This window comes from Arvicanthis niloticus, chromosome 22 (genome assembly GCF_011762505.2).
Source record: "Arvicanthis niloticus isolate mArvNil1 chromosome 22, mArvNil1.pat.X, whole genome shotgun sequence".
NCBI lineage: Eukaryota > Metazoa > Chordata > Mammalia > Rodentia > Muridae > Arvicanthis > Arvicanthis niloticus.
This window is the reverse complement of record NC_133429.1, coordinates 17,293,620-17,317,316: the sequence shown is the minus strand read 5'-3', so window position 1 is coordinate 17,317,316 and position 23,697 is coordinate 17,293,620. Positions and strand designations below refer to the sequence as shown.

Below are 23,697 nucleotides of genomic sequence, written 5' to 3'. Positions count from 1 at the left end.
AGTCGGCTTCCCATTCAAATTATGATGCAAAATACACCATCTCCACAATCCTATTACATCTGTTTTTATGTTATTTAGATCCTAAGAAAATGATATTTCTGGTCACATGCCAACTGAACTCATTGGCAGAAGGGTAAGTGGGGGCTGAGGTGACAAAGGAGTTTGGGAAAACTACATGAATAGTCAGTAGTTACACGTGAAAGAGATTTCTTCCTCCTGTCCTCTGGAATATGTAATACTCATCTTGGGGCCATCCAAAGTAAGCCTATTTAATCTTCAGTATGGGAATTCTTCAGATAGTTAAGGGTGGCATTCATCAACTTAAGTTTCTGGGTAAAACATCAGAAGTGTCTTCATGGAATTTCTCAGCAGCTCAAGAGATGCAGATGACTAGCTAGAAACGGACCAAAAGAAAGAGAATGGCACCAGGGGCCAGCTGTATACATAGCATAGTTCTTGTGGTCCCAGCCCGCCACACTGGCTTTGCTCACAGACAAGACCATGCAGAAGTGGCTGCGTACTTTACTAGTTAGGTTTTTAAAGGGGAAAGAGGAGCTAAAAGGAAGTAACACCACTAAACTCCTAGCTGTGGATTTTCATGTGAGCCTGAAATGTCGTCCATAAAAAATGTCGTTCTTGGAAAGCAGGTGTGCATGTGTTTGTTTGTGCACGAGTGAGTGCACGCATGCGTGCGTGTTTTGGTCACTCTCTTTTAAACTGATGTACTCTTTAAACAAGTTCTAACTCCCTGACTGACTTGAAAAACCACCTTAAGAGAAATTTGAAGAGCATATTATTTGAAAAGTCCATTCATCTTAACAGCAAACCTGGCATATAAAGTCATAAGGAATATTTACCCTTAGCCAAAGACTAAAAGCAAGTTCAGAGCTCTGAGCCCAGCTCTGAACTGAGACCATAAGTGCTTGCTCACTGGAAGCTTACTACAGAGCAACCTATAGATGGGTTCACTTAGAAATTACTTCAGGAGTCTGGAATACCAAAACGGTGTAGGTGGGTACATTTCTTTCAGTCTTGCTAAGGCACTTGGCTTTCCTCTGGCTGTGGCATGGCCACCTAAAAATAGCTCTTAAAACTTAGCTCTTTATCTTGCACTTGGCATTCATGATACAATTTTTAAATAATTTGTAAAGTCACAGTAGATAGGCAGAACTAAATATGGACTGAAGAGACATGAAATCCTTCTTTCACCCCCGATGTGTTCATTTCTAAATCTAACATTGCTACTTTGTTACTGTCTAATGAGATGGCTGGTCTATGGCTTTAAAAAAAACACATATACTTCTTTATGTTCATTTATCTATTATTAGATAACATTTGAGAGGTCCTGGGTTCAATTCCTAACACCCACATGATGCACACAATTGTGATGTACAGACATGATATTCAGGCAAACACTCATTCACATGAAATAAAAATAGTTTTTTAAAAGAAAAGTCTATTTATGCCTATTGTTTGGATGGTAGAAGTGGACTTTATTCTGTTTGTTGCTGTGTCCTAGAACCAAATATCTGCTTGCTCACTAAATGAAGTGGCCTAAGTGAAGTATCTTCTTCATTAGTTATGTGATAGGGGTGTGTTGGTGGTATTTATACAGTACTCTGCCATTTATAAACACATTCACATATGCTTTATCTGAGTCTTTCTTACATTGACCAAGTTTATAAATGAAGACCTGAAAGTCCGCTGAATAAGGACATGACAGCTACTTAGGCTACACTGGAGTGCGAGATGACAATTTGAGTTTTATCTGGAGGGACATCAGCAGAATTGGCCCGCTGATGTAAAAGCTAGAACCTCCAGTCTATAAGCAAAGTCCAGATGGGGGCACTCCAATCCATTCTCAAATGGCCGCATGCATCTGGTCCTATTATAATGTGTAGAAGAAATGTCTTTCATCAGTACAAAGCAAAGACCCAGATAGTAGGGAGTCATTTTCATCATCTTCTTTCCCTTCCCCTGGTTGTTAAATGACTTCCTTGTGGTTAATGGTTAAGAAGTAGGGCTATTTCTTCCATGGCAGGAAAACATGAGATCTCCCCTGAGAGTGTACACTGAGGCAGAGGGTGGCGGCTCAGTTGGCATGGGGCTCACCAGGCTCTGTGCTGCTCCACAGTGCCATCCACGAGGCCTCTGATCTTCAACAAGGTGGCTGTAAAGAATTCCCTAAGTCAAAATGAGTGTGTTCAGAGCTGGAGAGGCCCAGAGAAGATCAGCTCTGCATGTGAGCTTCTCATTGCAGATCCTCCTCGGACTTTTTTTTTTTTTTTTTTTTTTTTTTTTTTTTTTTTTTTACATTCCCTGGCACAAGAGACTGAAGAGCATTCGGACTCTGGATACATTTAGGTTTTTAGAAAGTCTCTCTTTGGTCATACCCTTGCCTTCTGAAAGCATCAGAGTCCATTTAATCCTTCTTCAAATATCCAAAGAATGTTAGCAATCCCTGAACATCCATAAATCCTCTCCAAGGCGAAATATCCCAAGTTAATTGTTCATTATATAACAAGGGTTCTAATTGCTCTCATTTCTTCTGCCCAGCTTTCTCTAAATAGGAAAATCTTGACCTGAGCATAATATTCTAGCTGCTCACTGACAAGGAAGAGGACAGAGGACTATTCTCTCCTTCTCTTGGAACGCAACTCTTCTGTAAATGTGGCCTAAGATTGCATTCAGGTTTTTTGGCAGTCACGATATGTTGATGATTCACACTGAAATCACAGTCAACTAAAACCCTCAGGGTTTTTTTTTTTTTTCCCTTTCTTTATTTTCACATGAATGGCTGATAAGTCAGCCACACCTCTCTGGTGCCGGTAGTACAGCTGAATTTTGAACAGAGGAATTTCTATGTATCACTACTGAAGTTAATCTCTTAAATTTTGCTCAAGGGGTTTTTCAGGCTGATCCCTGAGTTTTCTTTCTTAACAACTCTGATTATGTTACCCTTACCCAGAGCTGCTGTCAGATCTCCAGTTCTCCCAGGATCAAGTCCTAACAAATTAGACCCTGAGCCTCTAAGGTCAGCTTCATCTTCCCCTCTCCCTTCCTGGCAGCTAGCACTCCAGATTCTCCAACTAGGCTGAGAGGTGACTTTCTATACATATTTTTCCCACAGAATTCCCTTCCCCACATTTCAATTATTACCCATTCTTAAGAGATATCAGTTACAGACAGATGTAGAGACCTACAGTCAAACAGTGGCTGGAGCTTGGGGACTCTAATGGAAGAATAGGAGAAAAGATGACCTGGACCCTTGGGGCTCTCAGAGTCTGAACCACCAACCAAACAACATACCTGGACTGAACCCAGGCCTCCCTGTTCATATGTAGCAGATGTGCAGCTTGGTCTTCATGTGGGTCCTGAACAACTGGAGTGGGAACTATCCCAAAAGCTGTTGCCTGTACGTGGGAGATGTTCTTCTAGCTGGGCTGCCTTGTCTGGTCTCATTGGGAGAGGAAGCACCTAGCACCACAGAGAATTGAAGTGCCAGGGTAGGGAAATACCTGGGGTGGGGGCACCCACTCAGAGGAGAAGGGGAGAGAGTGATGGAAGGATTGTAGGAAGGGGTGACTGGGGGTGCAATGGGTGGAATGTAAAGTAAATGAGTAAAAAAATGAAACTAAATAAAGAGATGGGAGATAAAAAGTTTCAATTAGGTTATGAAGTCCTTAAAACACAGATACATAGATGTAACCAGATATATACAGATAACTAGAGAGGACAAGACTCAGTTTAGACCGCCCCCCAATATTGTTTTGCCAAGAAAATGATACTTAAACTCGTTGGGGTGGAGGGGTGGGGTCAAGATAGAGTTTCTCTGTATAGCCTTGGCTGTATCTTGGAACTCACTCTATTGATCAGATTTCTCTCAAACCTGGGGAATCTCCTGCATCTGCCTCCCAAGTGCCGGGATTAAAGGCACATGCTACCACAGCCTGGCTGCTATTTAAATTCTTTCTCCAAAAATGGTTTATCTCTCAGCTAGTTTTTCCTCTGAGCTCCAGGTAAGCAGGTAAGATGAATGTTGGATTTGGCTTACTTGAAAGAGAAGGTCTTTGGGAAAGAAAGGGACAAGCCTGGCCTTCCGCCAGCAAGCCAATAGGGACAAAAACTTTCCCAGAGATAGCATCAAGAGGCTTGCTCTCCAGAATCCCCAAACAGTTACCAGCACCATCAGCACAGTGTGGTGAGAGCCAATTGGCTGCACCACAGAAGCATACGCACAAGACACCCTTCCCAATCATTTGCATCGACGCTGGTGACAGCCTGAACCAGATCGTGGAGTAAACCTTTCCATGCACCTTGCACTGTTGCCAAGAGGTAGGAATAGATGAGTCTTCCCTTTGTGCCAGGCCTCTGGCAACTAGAAACAGAGCCTGTGGTTTGGGTTTGCAAAAGAATGGAACCCATGATATCATCTCTGTGAAAAATTATACTCGTCAACTGCCTGGGGATCTGTCCTCCCAAAGGCAGACTTAAGAGGCACTTGGCAAGTTGCTTCTCAAATACTCTATTTATGTGCCTCATACCTGATTCTCTGCCATTAAAAAACCCTTAAATCACAAAAACACATGAAGAGTTGTCATCATTAATATTAACAGTGATAATCTCAGGGTACATTTATTTGATAAATATCTACCTAATGGCAGACAGAATGCTAGACACTCAGATGGTGTTTCTCTAGGTGTGGTCTGCACTCCCTTAAGGAGTTCACAAAAGAATGTGATGTTGGCTACAACAAAAGTGAGTATAGCTTACCGGGAAGCATGCATGTGATGGATGGGCACAGTATACCTACTCCTGCATTTTGGTAAGAGATGGAGCTTAAGCAAAATCCTTAAGGATGAATATGAATTATCTATTCATCCATTGATCCATCCATCTATCAATCTATCCATCAATCTATCCATCCATCTGCCCATCCATCCATTCATCTATCCATCCATCCATCTATCCATCTCATCTGTCTGTCCAACCGTCCATCTGTCTGCCCATCTGTCCATCCATCCATTCATCCATCCATCTATCCCATCCTATCCATCCGTCCACCCATCAACCTGTCTGTCCATCCACCCAAAATATCTTGAGTAAGAACTTAACTAAGTGAATGAGAAGTAGAACTTGACAGAGACAATCAAAAAAAAAAAAAAAAAAAAAAAAAAAGTCATTCCCAGCTTTCACGGTACCAGAGGTGCCATGCAAGCTGCCAAAGGAGGAAAACAAACAACTAGCAGTGCTACCTAGCTATGATACCTAAGAGCACATAACCAGCATGGCATTAGAGCCACGTCAGCCCAAGGATGCAGAAGTGACACACATACCTTGGTGGTAACCAACAACTCTTTAACTGGACTTAATACCCACTCAACAAGAAGAAAATCATGCCTGATATTAGAAACCCAGCCATCCCCCCAGGGCTAGTGAAGTCATAGACCTTGGAGGAACCTACCACCACCACTTTACTAAACAAGCATAATCCCTAATTACAGTCTAAATATATGTCCGTAGACCTATAGATAAATGTGTTCCTCACCTATCCTCAAGGAAACTTATCTTTACAACAGACAGAGACCATTATAGAAAACTAAAATCAATCAAAATGCCAAGTTGTAGAGCCTAGCCCCAACTGACACAACTACAAAACAACCCCTACCCTTAAGGCTCAGAGGTCATTGTGGAAGAGGGGAGTCATGATTGTAACAGCCAGAGGATCATGGAGTTTGCTGTGAAAGTGTGTCCTCTAGTAATGTCAGAAGGTACAGACAGCAAGTCTCAAGTCTCAATGCCTAAACATGAACCAAACAAGGACAACAACATTAGGTATGCTAACACAGATTGGGAAAGCCCAAGAGGCCTCAACCCTACACAAAGAATGACTAAAGAACATGGAGAGTGGGAGAAATGCTCTTCCCCCGGGAGGAGCACACCGATTGGTTATCTAATACCAAATGGTCAGCTCTGAAACCACACACACAACTAACATACAAACCTAGCAGGCTGTAGCTAGGTATTTAGGAATGTAAATGCATATAAATATACATTATGTATATTATATAACAGCATAGTATGTGACAACAGTTAAAGAAAAAAGAGCAAGGAGGTGTATCTGGGAGGGTTTGGAAGGGGGAATATAAAGAAAAATGGTGTAATTATATTATAATCTTAAGAATACAAATAATTAAAATTTTTAAAAATTGAAAAAGAGTTCCTTAAGGAAAAGAAGTATCAGTCAGAAGGTGAGAGTGTGCTAGAAGATCAGAGTGATACGTCATTTCACAGACACCTTGGAGGCCAGAGCTATGCCCATGGCGACAGAGGATGGGAGGGGGTCCAATGCTCAGGAAAGGCCTGCCATGCCATAGTAAAGAATGGAATGACATTATGAAGGGATTAAGGAGTCATTGACAAGTTTTAAGCCAGAAAGGGACATTTTATAGCCTTAAAAAAATACTTCGGTTAGACTTGGCGACTGAAAATTTCAGTCCCCAGTCCTTAGAAGGTACAGGTCGTAGGACAGCTGTAAGTTCTGGGCCAGCACAGTCCATACAGTGAGCTCCAGGGCAGTCAGATCTGCAGAGCTAGATCCTGTCTCAAAATAACAATAAAATATCCTTCAGGCTACATGATAGACAGGAGACTGGAGAACAAACGAGACGATGGAGAGAGCCTTCAGGAACATTATAACGACGTACACAGATGAGCAATGATGGAGGTTTCTGTGAAGCCCGGGCTTTAGGGGTAGGGATAGACAGTGATGCCATTCTTAAAGGTCTTATGAGGTAGGAAGAAGGAGGCCAGCTCATTAGCTGAGTTGAGGAAGAGTCTTTAATGATTTTTAATTTTTTATTGTGTGTGTGTGTGTGTGTGTGTGTGTGTGTGTGTGTGTGTGTGTGTGTGGTGAGGAAGAGAGGGGCAGGGGACACAAGGGCTATAGCAGTATTTGGAGCATAGGTTCCAAGGATCAAATTTAGGTCACCATGCTTGCATGGCAACCCCTTTTCCCCGACATGCCATCTTGCCAGTTCCCAAGGGAAGGTCTTTTACTGTGAAGAGAAGCATCCATGAGTCAGTGCAGGAATGTAGTGGGATTAAAGAAAAACAGATTTCTGAGGAAGTTTGAGGGACTTGTTGGAAGGGAAGATATAAAGAATGATCACATTACCCCCAATTCCATTTTAAAGCAGAGAAGCCTTTTCCAACAGGAGCCAAAGGCACACTGTCTGTGCAAATAAATGAGATGGCATGTGGAAGCCATCTGTGGAGGCCATCGGATACCACTCATAATAATTTCTGACCTGGGAGCTGTGACATGAAGCGTAAAGTAGCATCAACAAACGTCACTGAGGACCTGGGAAACTTTTGCTCCTCTGCCGGTTGCAGGAGAGAGGTGGCAAGAAACGTACTATGGACCAGTAACGCTGTGCAGCAAGTACGGACCCTTGCCACCCAGCCTGACAACCTGAGTTTGACCCCTGAGACCAGTGTGGTGGAAGGAGTTGCTGACCTCCATGCTCATGTACTGGCAGGCACCCCCTCCCACACACACACACACACTCATCTTTCTCCCTTTTCCTCTCCCTCTCAATCTCCCTCTCCCTTTCCCTCCCCCCCCACATTCATCTTAGACATACAAACAAATAAATGCAAACAATTATATATAAAAAAGAACATGTCTTGTTTGACCCATAAGACTTTTAAAAATGAAATATGACAGGGAAATAGAGTATTTCTTTGCTTTTGTTGTGTTATCAAGAGGAGCCAGGTCTGGTGTCTTAGAGATCATGGGCAATGCATGCAAAGTGTAGGGCGGGCCCTGGGACAGCCAATCATATGCAATGCATGCCCTGGGACATCCATCATCTTCATGTGCATCTGCTGTTCCATGTACCAGGATGGCTCAACATTAATTAATTAATTAATTAATTAAAGCATTAATGAGGTTTTGTTGTAAAAATTTGCTGCCAAATGTATACATTTTCACTTAAAAGGGATTTGCTGTCCAGCCCCAGTGCCTTTAGCAGATGTCCTCCAACGTCTTGCTCCCCAAATCAAATTTCATAAAACACTAGGCAGCAAAGCAAGCACCACTGTGCCAGGATGAACAACGGCATTCCAAGTCTTACCCCTAGAGGTTCAGCTTCGAGGACTGAAACAAGATGCGCAATTGAATAAGGCAAGATGGTGCGTAGGCAGGCTGGAAATGTGTGCCCACATTTCAAGTATTCGGGAGGCTGAGGCTGGAGGGTCACTTGAGTCCAGGGGTTTGAGATAAACCTAGGCAAGGTGGCGTGACCCAGACTTTTAATAACTGTAACAGAGTACAAAGCCCTACAAGGCAAAAGTCCCTAAAACCAATATAGCTCTTTCTGCATGACTTTCAAAGATTTTGTTCTCTAACTCGGCTCTGCCCTCCTTGCCTTTCAACTGTCACTCAGGCCCAGTCTCTGTCCGTTCCTCTCTCTGGTTGACTTGGTGCCTCTTGTGGGAACCTAGAGTGCTGCTTCCAATTTTTCTCTCATTGGACATTTTATATACTTATCCTTCCCACTGTGGAAACTCAATGGAATTCAACTCATGATTACAACCAGTCTCATAAACAAGCGAGAACAATTTTTGGGAATGCCTTAGGACTTCCTAGAGCATCTCAGAAATGGCAGCATCAATGAACAACGTTGTCTCTGCCTGGGCTCACTTTCCAGGCCCTCCTCCTCTCTAACCATACCTAGACCCTTATGATCTCAACCAAGTTTCATAGCTTCAAACATCATCTGTAAACTGTTGTCTTCTCCACAATCTAATCCCCCTCAGTGTCTGCTCTCAGATGTCTAGCAGGCACCTCACACGTAGCATGTCAAAGTCGGGGAGCTTCTGTTCCCCCTCAGACTTCTGCTTCTCAGCAAATGGATATTTACTCTTCCAGGTTACACATTATAAGCACCCTTACATTTCCCTCCTTCCCTCCTTCACTCCCTCTCCTTCCCTTCCTCTTCTGTCTTTGTATGTCTCTCTGGTTCCCTGTCTGTCCATCTGTGTGTCCGTCTGTCTGTCTGTTTCTCTGCCTCTCATCATTTATGCAACCTGTCAGCAAATGTGCTAGCTCTTTCTAAAGAAGAGACCCAGGATCCAACCATTTTTGCCACCTTCCCTGTCACTTTTTTTCGTCCCCTCTCTGCACTTCCTCTTCCCTCTCCCTGCCTAGCATGTTTCTTTACACTTGTCCAAATCTATAGGGATTAAAAAACAAAATAATGGGATGTGGTGGGGACCACTAATCCCTGCACTCAAGAGGCAGAGGCAGGCAGATCTCTGAGTTCAAGGCTAGCCTGGTCTACAGTGTGAGTTACAGGATAGCCAGGGCTACACAGAGAAACCCTGTCTCAAGCAAAACAAAACATCAACTAACCAACCAACCAAAGCAAAACCTTTTTCTCTGCAAATCAGGGTTTCTCTCCAAATATTTATAGAAAGAATGAACCATGAATATTTTCAAAAGATCACTACTTAGTAACTGTGTAACATCCAACACAGTCAAATATAAAATACAGTTTTATAGTTACTTTCATACAATTCAGTTCCAGTTCAACAAATATACCTTAGATATCTACTTCTTATAGAAATCTGTGCTGGTGAAAACTTTGGGGGCTGGTATCCACACATTGACCAAAATACCAAGAACAATGGCCCTCAATTAGCAAACACTGTGGGAAAGAGATAGGAGGCATGTTACAACAGGGAGCGAGTCCCCTGAGGTCCCACACACCTCCCACCACACGTCAGAGCAGTCACCTACACAGTCTTACAGAGTTCCGAATACCTAATACTCTTCATCCCTGTTCTGATATTGTGGGTTCTCTATTTCTTCAAACCACTTCATGTGCCCTGATTTCCGGTATGTGCCTCTCGTCTGTTCTTCATCATTAAGCCTTACTACCTCAGTGACTCAACATTTTGACATTTTGCAATCTGGTTTCTCACGGTTTCCAGAATATTTTGACCAAATGTTGGCAAAGTGAGGTCGCCAAATAGAAAAAACAAACAAACAAACAAACAAAACAAAAACAAAAAACAAAACAAAACAAACAAACAAAAAAACCCCAAGCAAATGTGAACCCAACTTTTTTTTTTTTTTTTTTTTTTTTTTTTTTTTTTTGGTTTTTCGAGACAGGGTTTCTCTGTGTAGTCCTGGCTGTCCTGGAACTCACTCTGTAGACCAGGCTGGCCTCGAACTCAGAAATCCGCCTGCCTCTGCCTCCCAAGTGCTGGGATTAAAGGCGTGCGCCACCACCGCCCGGCGAACCCAACTTTTAAAAGAGCTAACCGGGGAATTTTTATACTGTTGGAGGAGAAATCCATTCTGGTGACTGGGAGATGGCTTCACTCAGCAGGCAAGGTGCTTACCCAAGGATGAAGACTTGAGTTGGATCCCAAGCGCCTGCCTAAAAAGCTGTATGTGTTAGAAAGCTAGGGGTGCAGTGTGTGTGCCTGGACAAATAGGCAGGTGCCTGGAGCTAGCTGGCCAGCCAGTCCAGCTTAGTAGGTGAGTGAGAGACCCATCTTAAAACATAAGATGGAGAGCCATGAATTAAGACACCTGACATAAACCTCTGGCCTATGTGCACACACATGCATACATGAATACATACACACACACACACACACACACACACACACACACGATGAAGAGTCATAGATTAAGGTGCCTGATACAACCTCTGGCCTGTGCACATATACACACATACATGAACACACACACAATCTATTCAATCAATCATGTATTTATTGACTAGACATTTATGTCCAGGCGGGATCCCCTTTTCTATAGCTTCTTTAAATAGTTTTAATCAATAACCCCCGTGTAAGTTCTGTATAAACTGAAGGCACTTTTTTTTTTTTTTAAAGAATAGGTGCTATTATACATTTTGAGTTATAACCCCTAAGGAAAGGACTATTTTAGGCTTCATATGATCAAATCACTGTGTGTAACTCTACACAGCTTTCTACAATTACAGCTGACAGTGAACTTCAAGGTGATAGACACATTAATACATTATATAACTAACTTAGAAAACCCTGAGTAGTTACTAGCTAGGTAAAAGGTACTCCTTTCCTCTCAAAAATCAAACCAACCATAAAAGAATGCCTAGTGATACCAGAAAGCTATATAGTCCTTTCTTTCCACATAGCTTGTTTTAAAGCAGTGGTTCTCAGTCTGTGGGTCTCAACCCCTTTGTAGGTCAAACGACCCTTTCACAGGTGTCGCCTGAGACTGTGGAAAAACACAGATATTTACGTTATGATTCATAACAGTAGCAAAATTACAGTTACAAAAATAACTTTCTGGTTGGGGTCACTCCAGCATGAAGAACTGTATTAAAGGATCACAGCATTAGGAAGGTTGACAACCACTGTTTTTAAATCATCTGGGGGTAATATTAAGTCTTCACTTGTTATAAGTATCTTATAAGAAAACATTCACTCTTAACCCAAAGTCAAAAATGTAAACTCTTTCAAAGTGTCCACCAGTCTGGAAGTTCTCTACAATCGTTAACAGTCACAGAGTAGTCTCGTTTTAGTTTTGTCCAATGAATTCTTTTTTAACGTTTGCTCCATTTATTTAAAGTGCGCGTGGCACACACCACACAGCACTCTCCTGACATATTTGAGAGGCAGAGGACAATTAGCAAGATTCAGTTCTCTCCTTCTGTCATGTGCCCTGGGATCGAATTTAGGTCAGATGGCTCGACACAAGTGTCCTCTTGACACGACTGAGCCGTCTTGACAACCTTCTTTTCTGCTTTGAAGTTATATTAGAACTTAATCATATCGATGGTTTCACAGTAAGCTCATTACCCCAGCTCTCATATTGGATGGCTCATCATTTATCTGACCCTGGGTTACTCTGACTCACCAAGCCTCCTTTTTTATGTCTACAAAATGCTGTCCATGCTGATGCCTGATCAATGGAGTTCTTTTTGTTTTGTTAAGACAGAGACTCTACGTAGCCCTGGCTAGCCTGGAATTCACTATGCATACCAAACCAGCCTCGGACTCATAGAAATCCCCCTGGGTCTGCTTCCTCAGTACTAAGATTAAAGGTGTGCAATGTCACACCCAGCTTCAGTGGGGTCTGGTAAGGAAATGGGATGCAGTATGTTTACATGGCTTTTCCCATGGGGAGGCTACAGAGAGAGTATTGCTAGCTCAGCATCATGACTTCGTTGCTGCTACCGTTAAAGAACAGATGTCAGTAACTGAACAGCAGTGAACTAAAAAAGCATTGGTATTAGTTTATTTTCAGCGAAAAAGTCCCAAGCAGAGATCAACACATAAATGTAAATACAGGCAAAAACTCAACTGGCTACCATCTGCCTAACAACTAAATGGTTGGACCTTGAAGGGCACGCCATCTATACGACATATTTGGGGGACTAATCCTATACCGACCGAGGTTACTGAGGGAGTCAGTCCATAAGTGACCTTCCACCCAGTAGGCTGTAAGATTCCAAAAGAAAGGAACATCGGTGGCTCCCAAGTCTCTCATGCTACAATGTGTCTCAGCTGCATTTAGCTTAGTATGCAGAATGGGAATTGTAGCAGGAAGACATGGCCCCGTGGGGTAATTGTTGGAAAGCCATTTAAACTCCCCAGCCTTCAAATTGACTCATGAGTAGGATTCTTTTCCCCTCGGTGACTTTAAAGTTCCTTTTCAAATACTCTCATCCTACTGAAGTGCTTGTTGACTGATTAGAAAAAAAAAATGGATCTTGATCAATCTGTGTTATTCCGAGCAACATCCAATTTAATTTTACTTTTATCTAGAGGTTAAGGGAAATGCGGCCTGGGGGCTGGGGAGATGAATGGCTTACTCAGTGATATGTTTGCTGCAGAAGCATGAGACTCTAAGTTCAGTCCCCAAAGTCCATGTAAAAGCTAAGAGTCACGGTGCTGGGAAAGTGGGCGCAGGTGGAGCCCCAGGGCTCTTGCCTAACCAGTGAAGTGGGTTCAAAACATAAGGTTGGGGTGATGTTGGAAGACAGCCAATGTCTGGCCCTGGCCTTTGCATACATGTGCACACATGTGCATACACACACACACACACACACACACACACACATACATCCGCTCTCACACGTACACGTGCTCACGCACATGCATATGGGGGGAGGGTCAGGGAGAGAGCGATAGGACCTTAAGCTACAGATGTTGTTCGCTCATGAAAACTCTCTAGAATTTTTAAACGTGTAATTTTTACAAACGGCACCCCGTGTTGACATTTTCCATTTCCCATGTTGTTTGATTTTTCTCCTTAGTATCTACCACTCTCCGGTCTATGGTACGTTCGATTTATTCCCCATTCCCAACCCCCAACCCACTTCTTGCTGCGTTCTAAGCGAAGTTTTCATTAGGACAGGGAAATTCTATGCCCAGTTTACCGCTATGTCTCAAGAATCTAGAATGGGCCCTGACACACAAATGTTCAAAAGGCATTTAAATGGCTGTGCGGGTGGACATTAGCATCCATACTAACTACACTTGTCTTCTCTTACTGAGAGCTTACTGTCTCTGTGTCACCTGGAACTTCTGCCTCTCATCCCACTCTCAAACTTCACTAATTTCCCCTTTACTCTCCATTTATGAGCATTTTTCTAGTCTTCCCCAGCTTACAGTCAGCCATCCCTCCTTTCATCCTAGCTACCCTACAGGCTCGAAGCTCTGTCCTCAGTGCCAAAGAAATGGCTGTAAATAAGACTGACAAAATCCCTGCACTGGTTAGTGCCATTCTCTATTCAAGGACTACTCAGAGCCCAGGGACCTCCTTCTCTTCCTTCCTTCTCTTACTGCTGCCTAAGACTTTACTCTTCTCTCTTTGAGTGTGTGATATATTCATTATGCTCTGAAGTGGGAGAAAAAAGCCTACTATGTGATTCAGTCATTTCTGATCCCGTTTTGTGTAGAATTCGTTTAGTAACTAGACACTAGAACTGGGAGCGGGCAATGGTTATTTCCCGAGACGGATAATCTCTACACCACTGCTTATGGTTCACACGATCAAATTCCACTTCCAGGAAGCCTGGAAAACTGGGGGACCCAGAATGATTTGCTATCTCTCCTCCCTGTCCTACATTTTCTGTTCCCAGGGGTGATGTAAGGGGCCCTCTTTTCTTCCTCAAAGAGCCTAATTAACCCATCAGCTTCACCTCCAAGGTTGTTATTATCTACTGCCCTGTCAAATTGACTAAGCCCCCAGTTGACAGAGAGTCTTGAAATCAAACCACCTGAGCCCCAGGCTTGTCTGTGCCTCCTACTGGGGCTTTGGCAACATTTAGTCCCTCCATTGCGGGATTTCCCACTTAGTTCACTGTGGAGATCTATGGTCCTGGCAGACGGTAATTGGAGTGATGCAAAAAAAAAAAAAAAAAAAAAAAAAAAAAGGCTCATGGCCAGACACATTGAATTGAATGCCATGTTCCTCTTTCCCTTGCTCGTGTGCAGGGCAAAGGAACGGTATCTGTGCTTACAGATGTTTGGCTTTGTTCAAACCAGTGGTGGTTGTTTGATTTTGCTCATTAAAATTTCATGTCCTGGAAATTTAAGCTCCAGATTCGTATGTTGATAGCATTTGGTGGTAGAGACTTTAATCAGTACTTGGGATTGCATAAGGGTGATAAAGCTTAGTAGTTTTGTAAGAATAGAGAGACACAAGCTAGCAAAGTTGTTTCATCAAAACACAAGAGGCTCCCTTCCCTTTCTTAGGATGCTGAGCAGATGTTGGTATCATGATGTTGGACTTTGCAACCTCCAGAACTGTAAACCAAATGCATGTCTACTCCTGCAAACTGCAAAATTCAGCAGTTCCTTAGTGTTGTACATACAGCTCTAGGATGTATCCAAGCTGAACACATCCTCTCCTCATGCTCAAAACAGAAGCCTGCTAAAATGGCAGGCTCAACTGAAATACCTTGCCAAAGTAGACTGAAAAGGCATCCTGTTCATTGAAATAACTGATAAAAAAACTGTACTCTCTGCTTGAAATTTGATATAAGCGTTGGCGACAATGATTATTTATTTAGTATTACACATGAATGTGTGCATGTGTGCAGTTGTGTTTAAATACGCGTGTACACACGTGCAGGTGTCAGTGTACAAGCATAGGTATTGTTCCATGGGGGCTATTTACCTATTTTTTTAAAATGGGGTCCCATTGACCTGGAGTTCACCATGTAGGCTAGGCTGCCTGGCCAGTGAGCCCTCAGGATCTGCCTATCTCTGCTTTCCCAGTGCAGGGATTACAAGTGTGAGGCACTATGCCCAGCATTTTTTGTGAATTCTGGGATGAAAAATGGGTCCCTGTGCTTGGAAGGCAAGCCCTTGATGGACTGAGCTAACCAGCAGTTCACTTTGCACTTCTGGTACAGCTCAGGTAACTGATAGTCATTTCTGAGTGACTGTGGAGTCACTGTACTTATCCAGTGGAAGAGCGTCAATGAGAGATGGCTCCGCGGTTAAGAGCACTGACTGCTCTTCCAGAGGTCCCGAGTTCAATTCCCAGCAACCACATGGTGGCTCACAACCATCTGTAATGGGGTCTGGTGCCCTCTTCTGGTGTGTCTGAAGGCAGCAATGGTGGCACATTTATATGCATAAAATAAATAAATAAATCTTAAAGAAAAAAAAATGAGTGTTAGTGAGCGGGCTGCTGCCTTCTGGTTTCCCACACTGGTTTTGCTTCTTTACAGATACACGTGGCCCAGTAGCACTGAGATGTGGGAAGCCAATATGAGCCTGTGCATCAATACCAAGGCGGTCTGAGAGTTCAAACCATTTGCTTGTTTTTAAACACAAAGTGTTCTCTGCATGAGAAAACAATGAGTCTAACTTATCTTTCTCTTTCCTGTCCTAATATCTTTTTAAAATGTCCATCATGACAGCGTACTGAAAGGCTTACAATATTAAGTGAGCTTTACGACTTATCAAGGAGAACGGAAACAGTGGCGAAGCATGTCCTTCTTGGCTCCGGATCCATGTGCACTGTTCTGGAGTGTTCTGGGGCTGAAGCAGTGAGGACTACATGTGTCAGAGGGGCTCAAGAGGAGAAGAAACTCCCATGCTAAAGCTCACATCATGCCCCCGGTAGGCAGACTCTCTACCTATCCAAAGTCAGAACCAGGCACACTGAGAACAGCGCTTGACACGCAGGAGAGACTGAATAGACGTCTGTTAAGGGCTGGCATCTGAGAAACTCATGAGTAGCCGTGTAAATGCAAGTGGGCTTGTCTCGGTATGAGTAACCTGTGTCACAAGCATTGGCTGTATGCCCAACACCTAGCTCCCATTTCTCAACCTGGGTAGTGTTGACATCCTGGGTTAGATAATTCTTTTAGGGAGGGAGTGGGGAATGCTGTCCCGTGCATTGCCTAGGACTTAGCTCTGTCCCTGGTTCCACTCACTAGATCCTAATGCCATTCAGCAGTCCTCATAGGACAAAAATGTCTCCAGACATCAGTAAATGTCCTGAAGTCAGGGGATTACGTGGCGTAATCCCTGGCCGCTGGTCACTTACCTAGTCTTGACATTTGTAGTAGCTATCAGCACCAGAAACCTGGCACCCTCCTCCCTCACCTCCCCCCTCTCCCCTCAACATTTTCCACCTTTATTTTTTGATTTAATGTTTGTTTTATGTGCATGCGTGTTTTGCCTGCATGCATGTCTGTGCACCGTGTGTCCTCCTGGTGCTCAGAGAAGCCAGAAGAGAGCACCGCATCCCTGAGTACCAGAGTTACAGATGGTTGTGAGCCACCAAGTAGATGCTGGGGATGGAACTGTGGAAGAGCACCCAGTGCTGAGCCGTGTCTCCAGCCCTCTTTGTTTCTGAATCAGTATTACCTAGTTGTTGAAAGTATCCAAGTCTCTTATTCTACTTCCTTCTAGTCCTTTGTGATCGTATACCTAGGGAGAATCTGCCTGGCTGCCTCTATGAAAGCTAAAAAGACCTGTGAGGTAGAAACTTCTAGTTTCTTTGGAAAGTTGGTGATGTCAATTGTGGTTTTGCTGGGGCACACAGGTGAAAGGATGTCTTGCTAAAGCAGACATGTGAGAGACTGGTTTCCTGAAGCAGACACAGGTGAAAGGATGTTTGGATACAGCAAACACAATGAGCCTTGGTCTGGTTTGTTCCACCTCCCTATTCTTCATTAAAGACATACATGTATTGGTTCGCCTTGTTGAGCTAACTTGTGGTAACACTGCTATTGAGAGAAACTCGCCCAAGAACTGCTCATAAGGTTCCTGTGGTAGCTTTATACTTTAGTGGCCTCACCTCAGGTCAGTTGGCAAGCCTGGTAGTTTCTTCAGGATTGGACTACAGTTGCTGGTTGCTGCCTGGTGTCTGCCTGCCAAGAGGACTGGACTGTAGCTGCTGAGTCGTATTTGGTGTTTACGACAGGACTGAACTGCTGCCAAAAAGGATCAAACTCACCCCCAAAGAACTATTGCTGAACAGGTCCACTTCCCCCACGTCCTAATAACTTTTCTCTTCCACTACCTCTGCTGGGTGGTGGGCTAGAGGAGAGTTTTGAACACTTATCAAAAGTAGGTTGAGGAAATAATTATGCTTATAGACCTATTCTATACCCTCAGGGGAAGAAAAATATGAAACCGGAGAAAATGTAAGTAATTGGACCTGTAGCTGGCAAGGATGATTTGCAGAATGAATGGGACCTGACTTTGGACCCAGGAAAAGAAGACAGACCCAGGTTCCTAACTGGAATTCATGTGTATGTGAGCCTCAAATCATCTTTTATGTTAAAAGGAATTATCTTCCTATACATTCTTGGCATCTTAATACCAAGTTTCTAGTTTGTGTGTGTGTGTGTGTGTGTGTTTGTGTGTGTGTGTACATGTATGAATTTATGTACATGTGTATGGAGGCCAGAGGTTGGTGGCTAGCATTGTCACTTACAACTCTTTGGTCTTATTTGTGTGAGTATACCTGTGTGGCTATGTGGTATGTGTATGCATGTACATGTGTGTCTACCTGCTCATAGAGGGTAGAGGTTGATTGATGGTGGGCATCTTTCTAAATCACTTCTATACCTTATTTGTGTGCATGAGTGTAATACCTGTGTGGCATGTGTGTATGCATGTGTTTAGGCACGTATATAATGCATGTGTAGCATGTGTGTGCATGTGTTTAATATATGTGTAGCATATGTGTACATGTGTGTAATGCGTGTGTAACATGTGTGTGTCTGCATGTGTGTATATACACATGCAGAGGCCAGAGGTTGACATCAAGTGTCTTTCACTACGAGTCTCAGCCTTATCTTTTGAGATAGTACCTCTCACTGAACCAGAGCTGTTAACTGGTTAGATTAGCTAACTGAACAGCAAGCCTGGGGAATCCATCATGCTATTTACATAGGTCCCAAGGGTCTGCACTCAAATCCTCATGCTTCTATCTCAGGCACTTTACCTTGCCCTTTGAGACGGGGTTTCTCACTGAACCTGTGGCTCACTGGTTTTGTTAGAGTGGTTGGCCACCAAGCCCTGTGGATCCTCCTGTGTCCACCTCACCAGCACTGAGGTTACAAGCATGCACGCTCACACCCACTTTTTTTTTTTTTTTTTTTTTTTTTTTTTTTTTTGGTAGGGGTTTTAACCTATGATTGTCATTGCTTTCGGGGGAAGCAGTTCATCAAGCAAGTCAGCTTCTTGGCCCTTCTCTCGGAGTCTTTTGGTGAGCATATTTTTCTCTCTTGCTTTGTTTTTATTTACTATCTCTTTATGTTACAGATATCAGGAAGATACCAGTATGCGCTTCAAGAGCAAGCTGCTAACTGGAGAGGCCAGCAGCTTTTAAACATCCTGATTTGTATCTGTTCTTTCTATAAACTAACAAACAAACAAACAAACAAACAAAACCCAAGAATTTTAGAATTCTGACTGAAATCCAGTCAGTGGGCAATCTGCTTCAGAACAACCACACATCCATGTCCCAGAGAGAGGAATAATTTATGACGAAGCTCATGAAAATTTCTAATTTCATTCATGTTGCTACAAGTATAGCTTCGTGCTTTAAAAAAAAATGTGGGCTGGTAACATTTTTCTACCTCATTTTCCTTATGGTGTAGAGTTAAACGGGTGCCCTTACCTCTCCTCCGGTGCATGGGAAAGGATTTGAGTATCTAGACGTGCAAATAGCTCCCTTCTTCACAACGTCATCTTCCAGGCCAAAGGTAGCCGAGCAGTTCGTTGCAAAGTACTTGTAAGGTTTCCAGGTCTCCCCAAAGTCCTGGGACCGGTCCAGCACCATGGCTGCGGGCCTGGGGGACTTGAACACCATAATTAGGTGAGTGAAGTAGAATTCTGCTTCCAGGTCTAGCTGGATCTTTTCTCTGTGCACATCCTCTGCCGACTGCCACCATGTCCGCGGAAACCTGAAGGAGGAGTCTGCCATAGCGGAGGGTGGGTGGGCCAGGTGAGAATGCGCAGCGTTGCATTTATCGCACTTGGGCTGCCTGCAAGTGAGATCAGTGTTCTCACTGTAGAAGCAGAACAGTTCGGTGGCATTCTGGCCACAGGTAGTGTCTGCCCGGAGTTTTCTTCCCAGAGCCAGGTTTCCCATCCGAGGGTTGCAGGCCTTCTCACAACGGGAATTCGCTCCAGCTACTCCGTTCAGTCCTGAGGACAAGAAAGCATATGTCACTCAAGACAAACCCATGGGGAATGGGAATGCTCTCTGTGTACCTGGTACAATCTACAACAGTCAAGGTATCCTCCAAAGTCTTTGGGCCTTTCTCTAAAGAGAGGAATCTAGCAAACAGGACCATGAATGCTATCATGCATTCACCATGGTTCATGTATACAAGTGTGTGTGTGCTTGAAAGATAGATGACAGTGTGTTCATGAGTGCAAATAAATGTGTGAGTGTGCACATGTGTGCATGAGGAGGCCAGAATATCTTGGATATTGTTCCTAAGGGGTTCCATCTACCTGGTTGCTTTTAGATCTCTCTCTCTCTCTCTCTCTCTCTCTCTCTCTCTCTCTCTCTCTCTGTGTGTGTGTGTGTGTGTGTGTGTGTGTGTGTGTGTATGCATATGTACCATGTGTGTGCAGGTGCATAAAGAAGTCAAAGAGAGTACTATATCCCCCGGCACTGGAGTTACATATGATTGTAAGCCACCAGACTTCAAATGCTGGGAACAGAACCCCTGACCTCTGCAAAAGCAGCAGGTGCTCTTAACCACTGAGCATTCTCTCCATCCCTCCACCCTGTGTTTTTTGAGACAGGGTCTCTCACTGGCCTGGAACAAATAGGTTAGACTGGTTAGCCCATGAGATCTACGATCTGCTGGTCTTTGCATCTCCGATGTCGGGTTAAATGTTTTCTGTGGTTGGTAAGGACCGAAGTTGGTGCTTCTTGGTTGTGTGGCAAGCATTTTAGCAATTGAGCTAGTGATCTTCCCATCTCTCTCATGGTGTGTGTGTGTGTGAGTGTGTGTGTGTGTGTGTGTGTGTGTGTGTTTGTGTTTGTGTGTATGTCCAGTAAAGGGGTGGTTCTCTAGGAAAATCAACACAAGATAGTTAATAAATATACAGTAGGACCTCATTTCAGGTGGCACAGCTAAAAACCACTGGTTCTCAAATGTGTGGTATCCATGCCTAATATTAACTAAATATAAATACGGGGGGAAACCCAACCCTCCAAACTACCAAGCAACAGGAAAGCTTATTGTACCTGCTCTTGCTGCCTTAAGTGCTTCTTCCTATGGCAGGCTGTGGTATGGAGTACTTATCTGTTTGCTTAGCTGGAGAATGTTGCCAGTCTGGCACACCAACGGCACCTCTAACAACTATCATGAACGAAACACCTTTTAAAGAAACATACTCTGCCTCCCAAACTTCCAACCCACCTTAATGCTTCGAAAGCACTTGAAGTGACAAACAGTACCCACTTATTCACATTCTGACTGCTTGTCATAATCCTTTAATTTGGGTTTGTCATGTTAATTATGAATACCTTAAGCAAAGAGTTGTCCATTTAAGAAACATTAAAACACAGAGGAAAAGAAGGAAAAGGAAAACCAACCCCGAAATTCTGGCTAATTGGGTGTTTCTGTTTAAGAGACAGAACCTCTGAACTGTTATCACAGGGGCACTGGATGGAGCCAAATGACAGCTTTGGCTGGAAAGAAGAGATTTCACACACTGACAATCACCACCTCACACCTCCTTGCAACCAAAATAAGGGGTTTCCTCGGGCATTTTTTTTAACACGTCAAATGAAAATGTGCACCAAGCCAGGACTCTGTTTGCCATTGTTCTGATTAGTGGCGCAGCAGCTGCCTGTGGCCAGAAACACACAAACACGGTGTCCTATGACTCACCTGTGAAGCGTTTCAGGGGGAAAGTCGCATACTGCCTGTACAAGTATCTTTGACTTGCAACACTCCCCTTGTGTTCTTTATTTACAACCTCTGGATTGCTCCTGTGGTGGTTGGGGTTTTTTTTGTTTTTGTTTGGTTTTGGTTTGGTTTGTCATAACAAGGCTTGAAAAGAGAAAAGTTATGAAAAGTAGGGGGAGCGTGGACTTGTAGTGAACAATAAGAAGTGTGATCAGGAAGAATTCAAGTGAGATCTTTAACTGTGAGATGTTTGACAGATCCTTGTGGGGGGAGGGGATAATGAATAATTTTAAAGTTTCCATCCACTAATAATTTGATAAGAAATAGTTAGCAGTGCAAACACAGGCTGCTCCCTGATGGAGGACGCAGCCTCTTAAGCCTGGACTTAGTTACTGGCAGCTCTGGGGAAAGAATGAAAGCAGTCTAACTGAAGAGATGTCTGCCTCAGTGCTTGGAACCTTCCAGTCGGTTCCTCTAACTCACACTCCCCTTCCTGGAGCAAGTCAAGTCCGTCTGAGGGTGGGGTGTGGGGGTTATAAAATCAGACCCTCAAAATTTTCCCCCAGTACCCCACCGTGCTGTACTTAACCCAGCTGAAAGCCAGGTGGCCTTCGATAAAGGAGGGAGAGAACAGAAAGAGGCTCCCCCGGGACTCAGACACAGCAAGCCTGGAACCGGTGGCCTAAGGGCAGTCCAAGAGAGACAGGACCGGAGCGGAGGGAGAGGGGCATCTGCCGGTTGCCCGTAGTCCAGTTACTGAGCCAAGAAACAGACCCGCCTCCGACCTCCTGCAAAGCTTCGGCCAGGGTACCAATTCCCCAGGGGCAGTCAGCCAGCTCCGGGCAATCACCACCTGAGTGATCACCCCCCATGGTCCCAGTTCCGAGTTCTACTGCGTTGCAGCCAACGCCCCGGGAAGAGGGCGCTCACCCTCACCCCAGGTGGCCCTACCTGGTTCTCAAGTACACAGAATGAGATCGGGGATGGTGGCGATCTCGCTCCAAATGAGAGAGCGGTCTCGGCCCACGCACGCCCAGGGTCTCCGGGCCACCCCTCCTCGTCACTCCTCAGGCCATGGAGAGCCCGGGGCTGGCGAGCTGGGTCCTTTGTTCCCCTCACCAAGTGCAGAGGCAGTTTTTCCCCCCAAGCCAAACCCAGAAAGAAACACTGATCTCTCTGTATCTTCTGCAGGGCGTACCCAGGATATCTGGTTATTCAAGGACATGTGTATCTCAGTTGCAGGGGGAAAAAAAATCAATAGTGTTTGAAACTGCGGAGTCGCGGGCAAAGGAAACGTAACATGGCCACTGGCTTCATCCTCAGTAGCCGAGCTCTGGGCTCCCTGTCCGGGATCCCCTATATCCCCCAGCCCCCAAGCTTGGGTGGAGAAGCAGGAGCAAGGGAAGAGGGGTGGGGGCCCCGGCCGCGTCACCACCCACCTGCGGCCACCGCGGAGCAGCCCCAGAGCAGCAGCAGCCGTGCGCAGCTCCCCATGGCCGGGCAGCTGCGGGAGCAAGTGGGATGAAGCGGCAGCGATCCTCGGGAGCACCCGGGGCTCTGTGGTTCTTTCTCCTCCCGGGGCGCCAGGCTCGCTCAGTGGGCACCGTGGGCGCAGAGCCTCGGGCCGGGGCCGCGCCAGGCGGCGGGGTGACCGTCGCGCACCGGCCTGGCGGGGCCCGGGCAGCTCTGCAGCGGCGGGAGCCCCGGGATCATAGCCGGCCTGGCCGCTGCCGGCTGAGCGGCCCTGAGGGCGGGTGCGCCGCTCGCCCGGGGCTCGGCGCCCTCAGCCGACGCTGAACTTTGCGAGACCTTTCACTTCCCGGCCGCCGCCGCCGCCGCCTCCCGGCTGTCCTCCTCCGCTTTTCCCACCTCCTGTGGCCGCCGAGGCTCGGTCCCGTCCTTCTCCATGGGCAGTTCCATGGGATGCATTTTTATTGCACCGACACCGCGGCGCTCCGGTGCCAGCCCTCCTCCTCCCCTCGCACCTCCACCCCTTCCTCCCGCCCGCCCCCCGCGCTTGACAGCCCGGGCGGTGCAGACGCGCGGGTCCGGTTGTCCTCGTCGCCGCCGCCCAGGGAGGGGGAGGGGTCTCTGCCTCCCCCCGCTGCGCGCATCTCCCCGCCTGACCTCGCGGGTGCCCTCCAGCACCCAAGGGCCTCGCCTGGGAAACAGTCTCCCACCTTCTCCAGGAACATTCCTGAGAGCGGTTGACTCCCTCCGGATCAGGTCAGGGCATGCCAAGGGGCTTAAAAACCCGCGAAACAGGCGAGCCACTACT

At 45.2% G+C, this 23,697-nt stretch overlaps 1 protein-coding gene across 1 annotated transcript in view; it reads right to left on the bottom strand.

Moving 5' to 3' along the window:
• Window positions 1-23,193, bottom strand: part of Ntn4 (netrin 4) — a 108,091-nt gene extending 84,898 nt beyond the window's left edge. Inside the window, exons 1-2 of the mRNA XM_076920013.1 lie at window positions 22,859-23,193; window positions 19,166-19,695 (exon numbers count right to left, since the gene is read on the bottom strand). Of these exons, the coding sequence (XP_076776128.1) occupies window positions 19,166-19,695; window positions 22,859-22,913 (585 nt within the window). The 5' untranslated portion in view covers window positions 22,914-23,193. The remainder of the gene's footprint in view (window positions 1-19,165; window positions 19,696-22,858) is intronic.
• Between the last annotated feature and the right edge of the window lie 504 nt (window positions 23,194-23,697).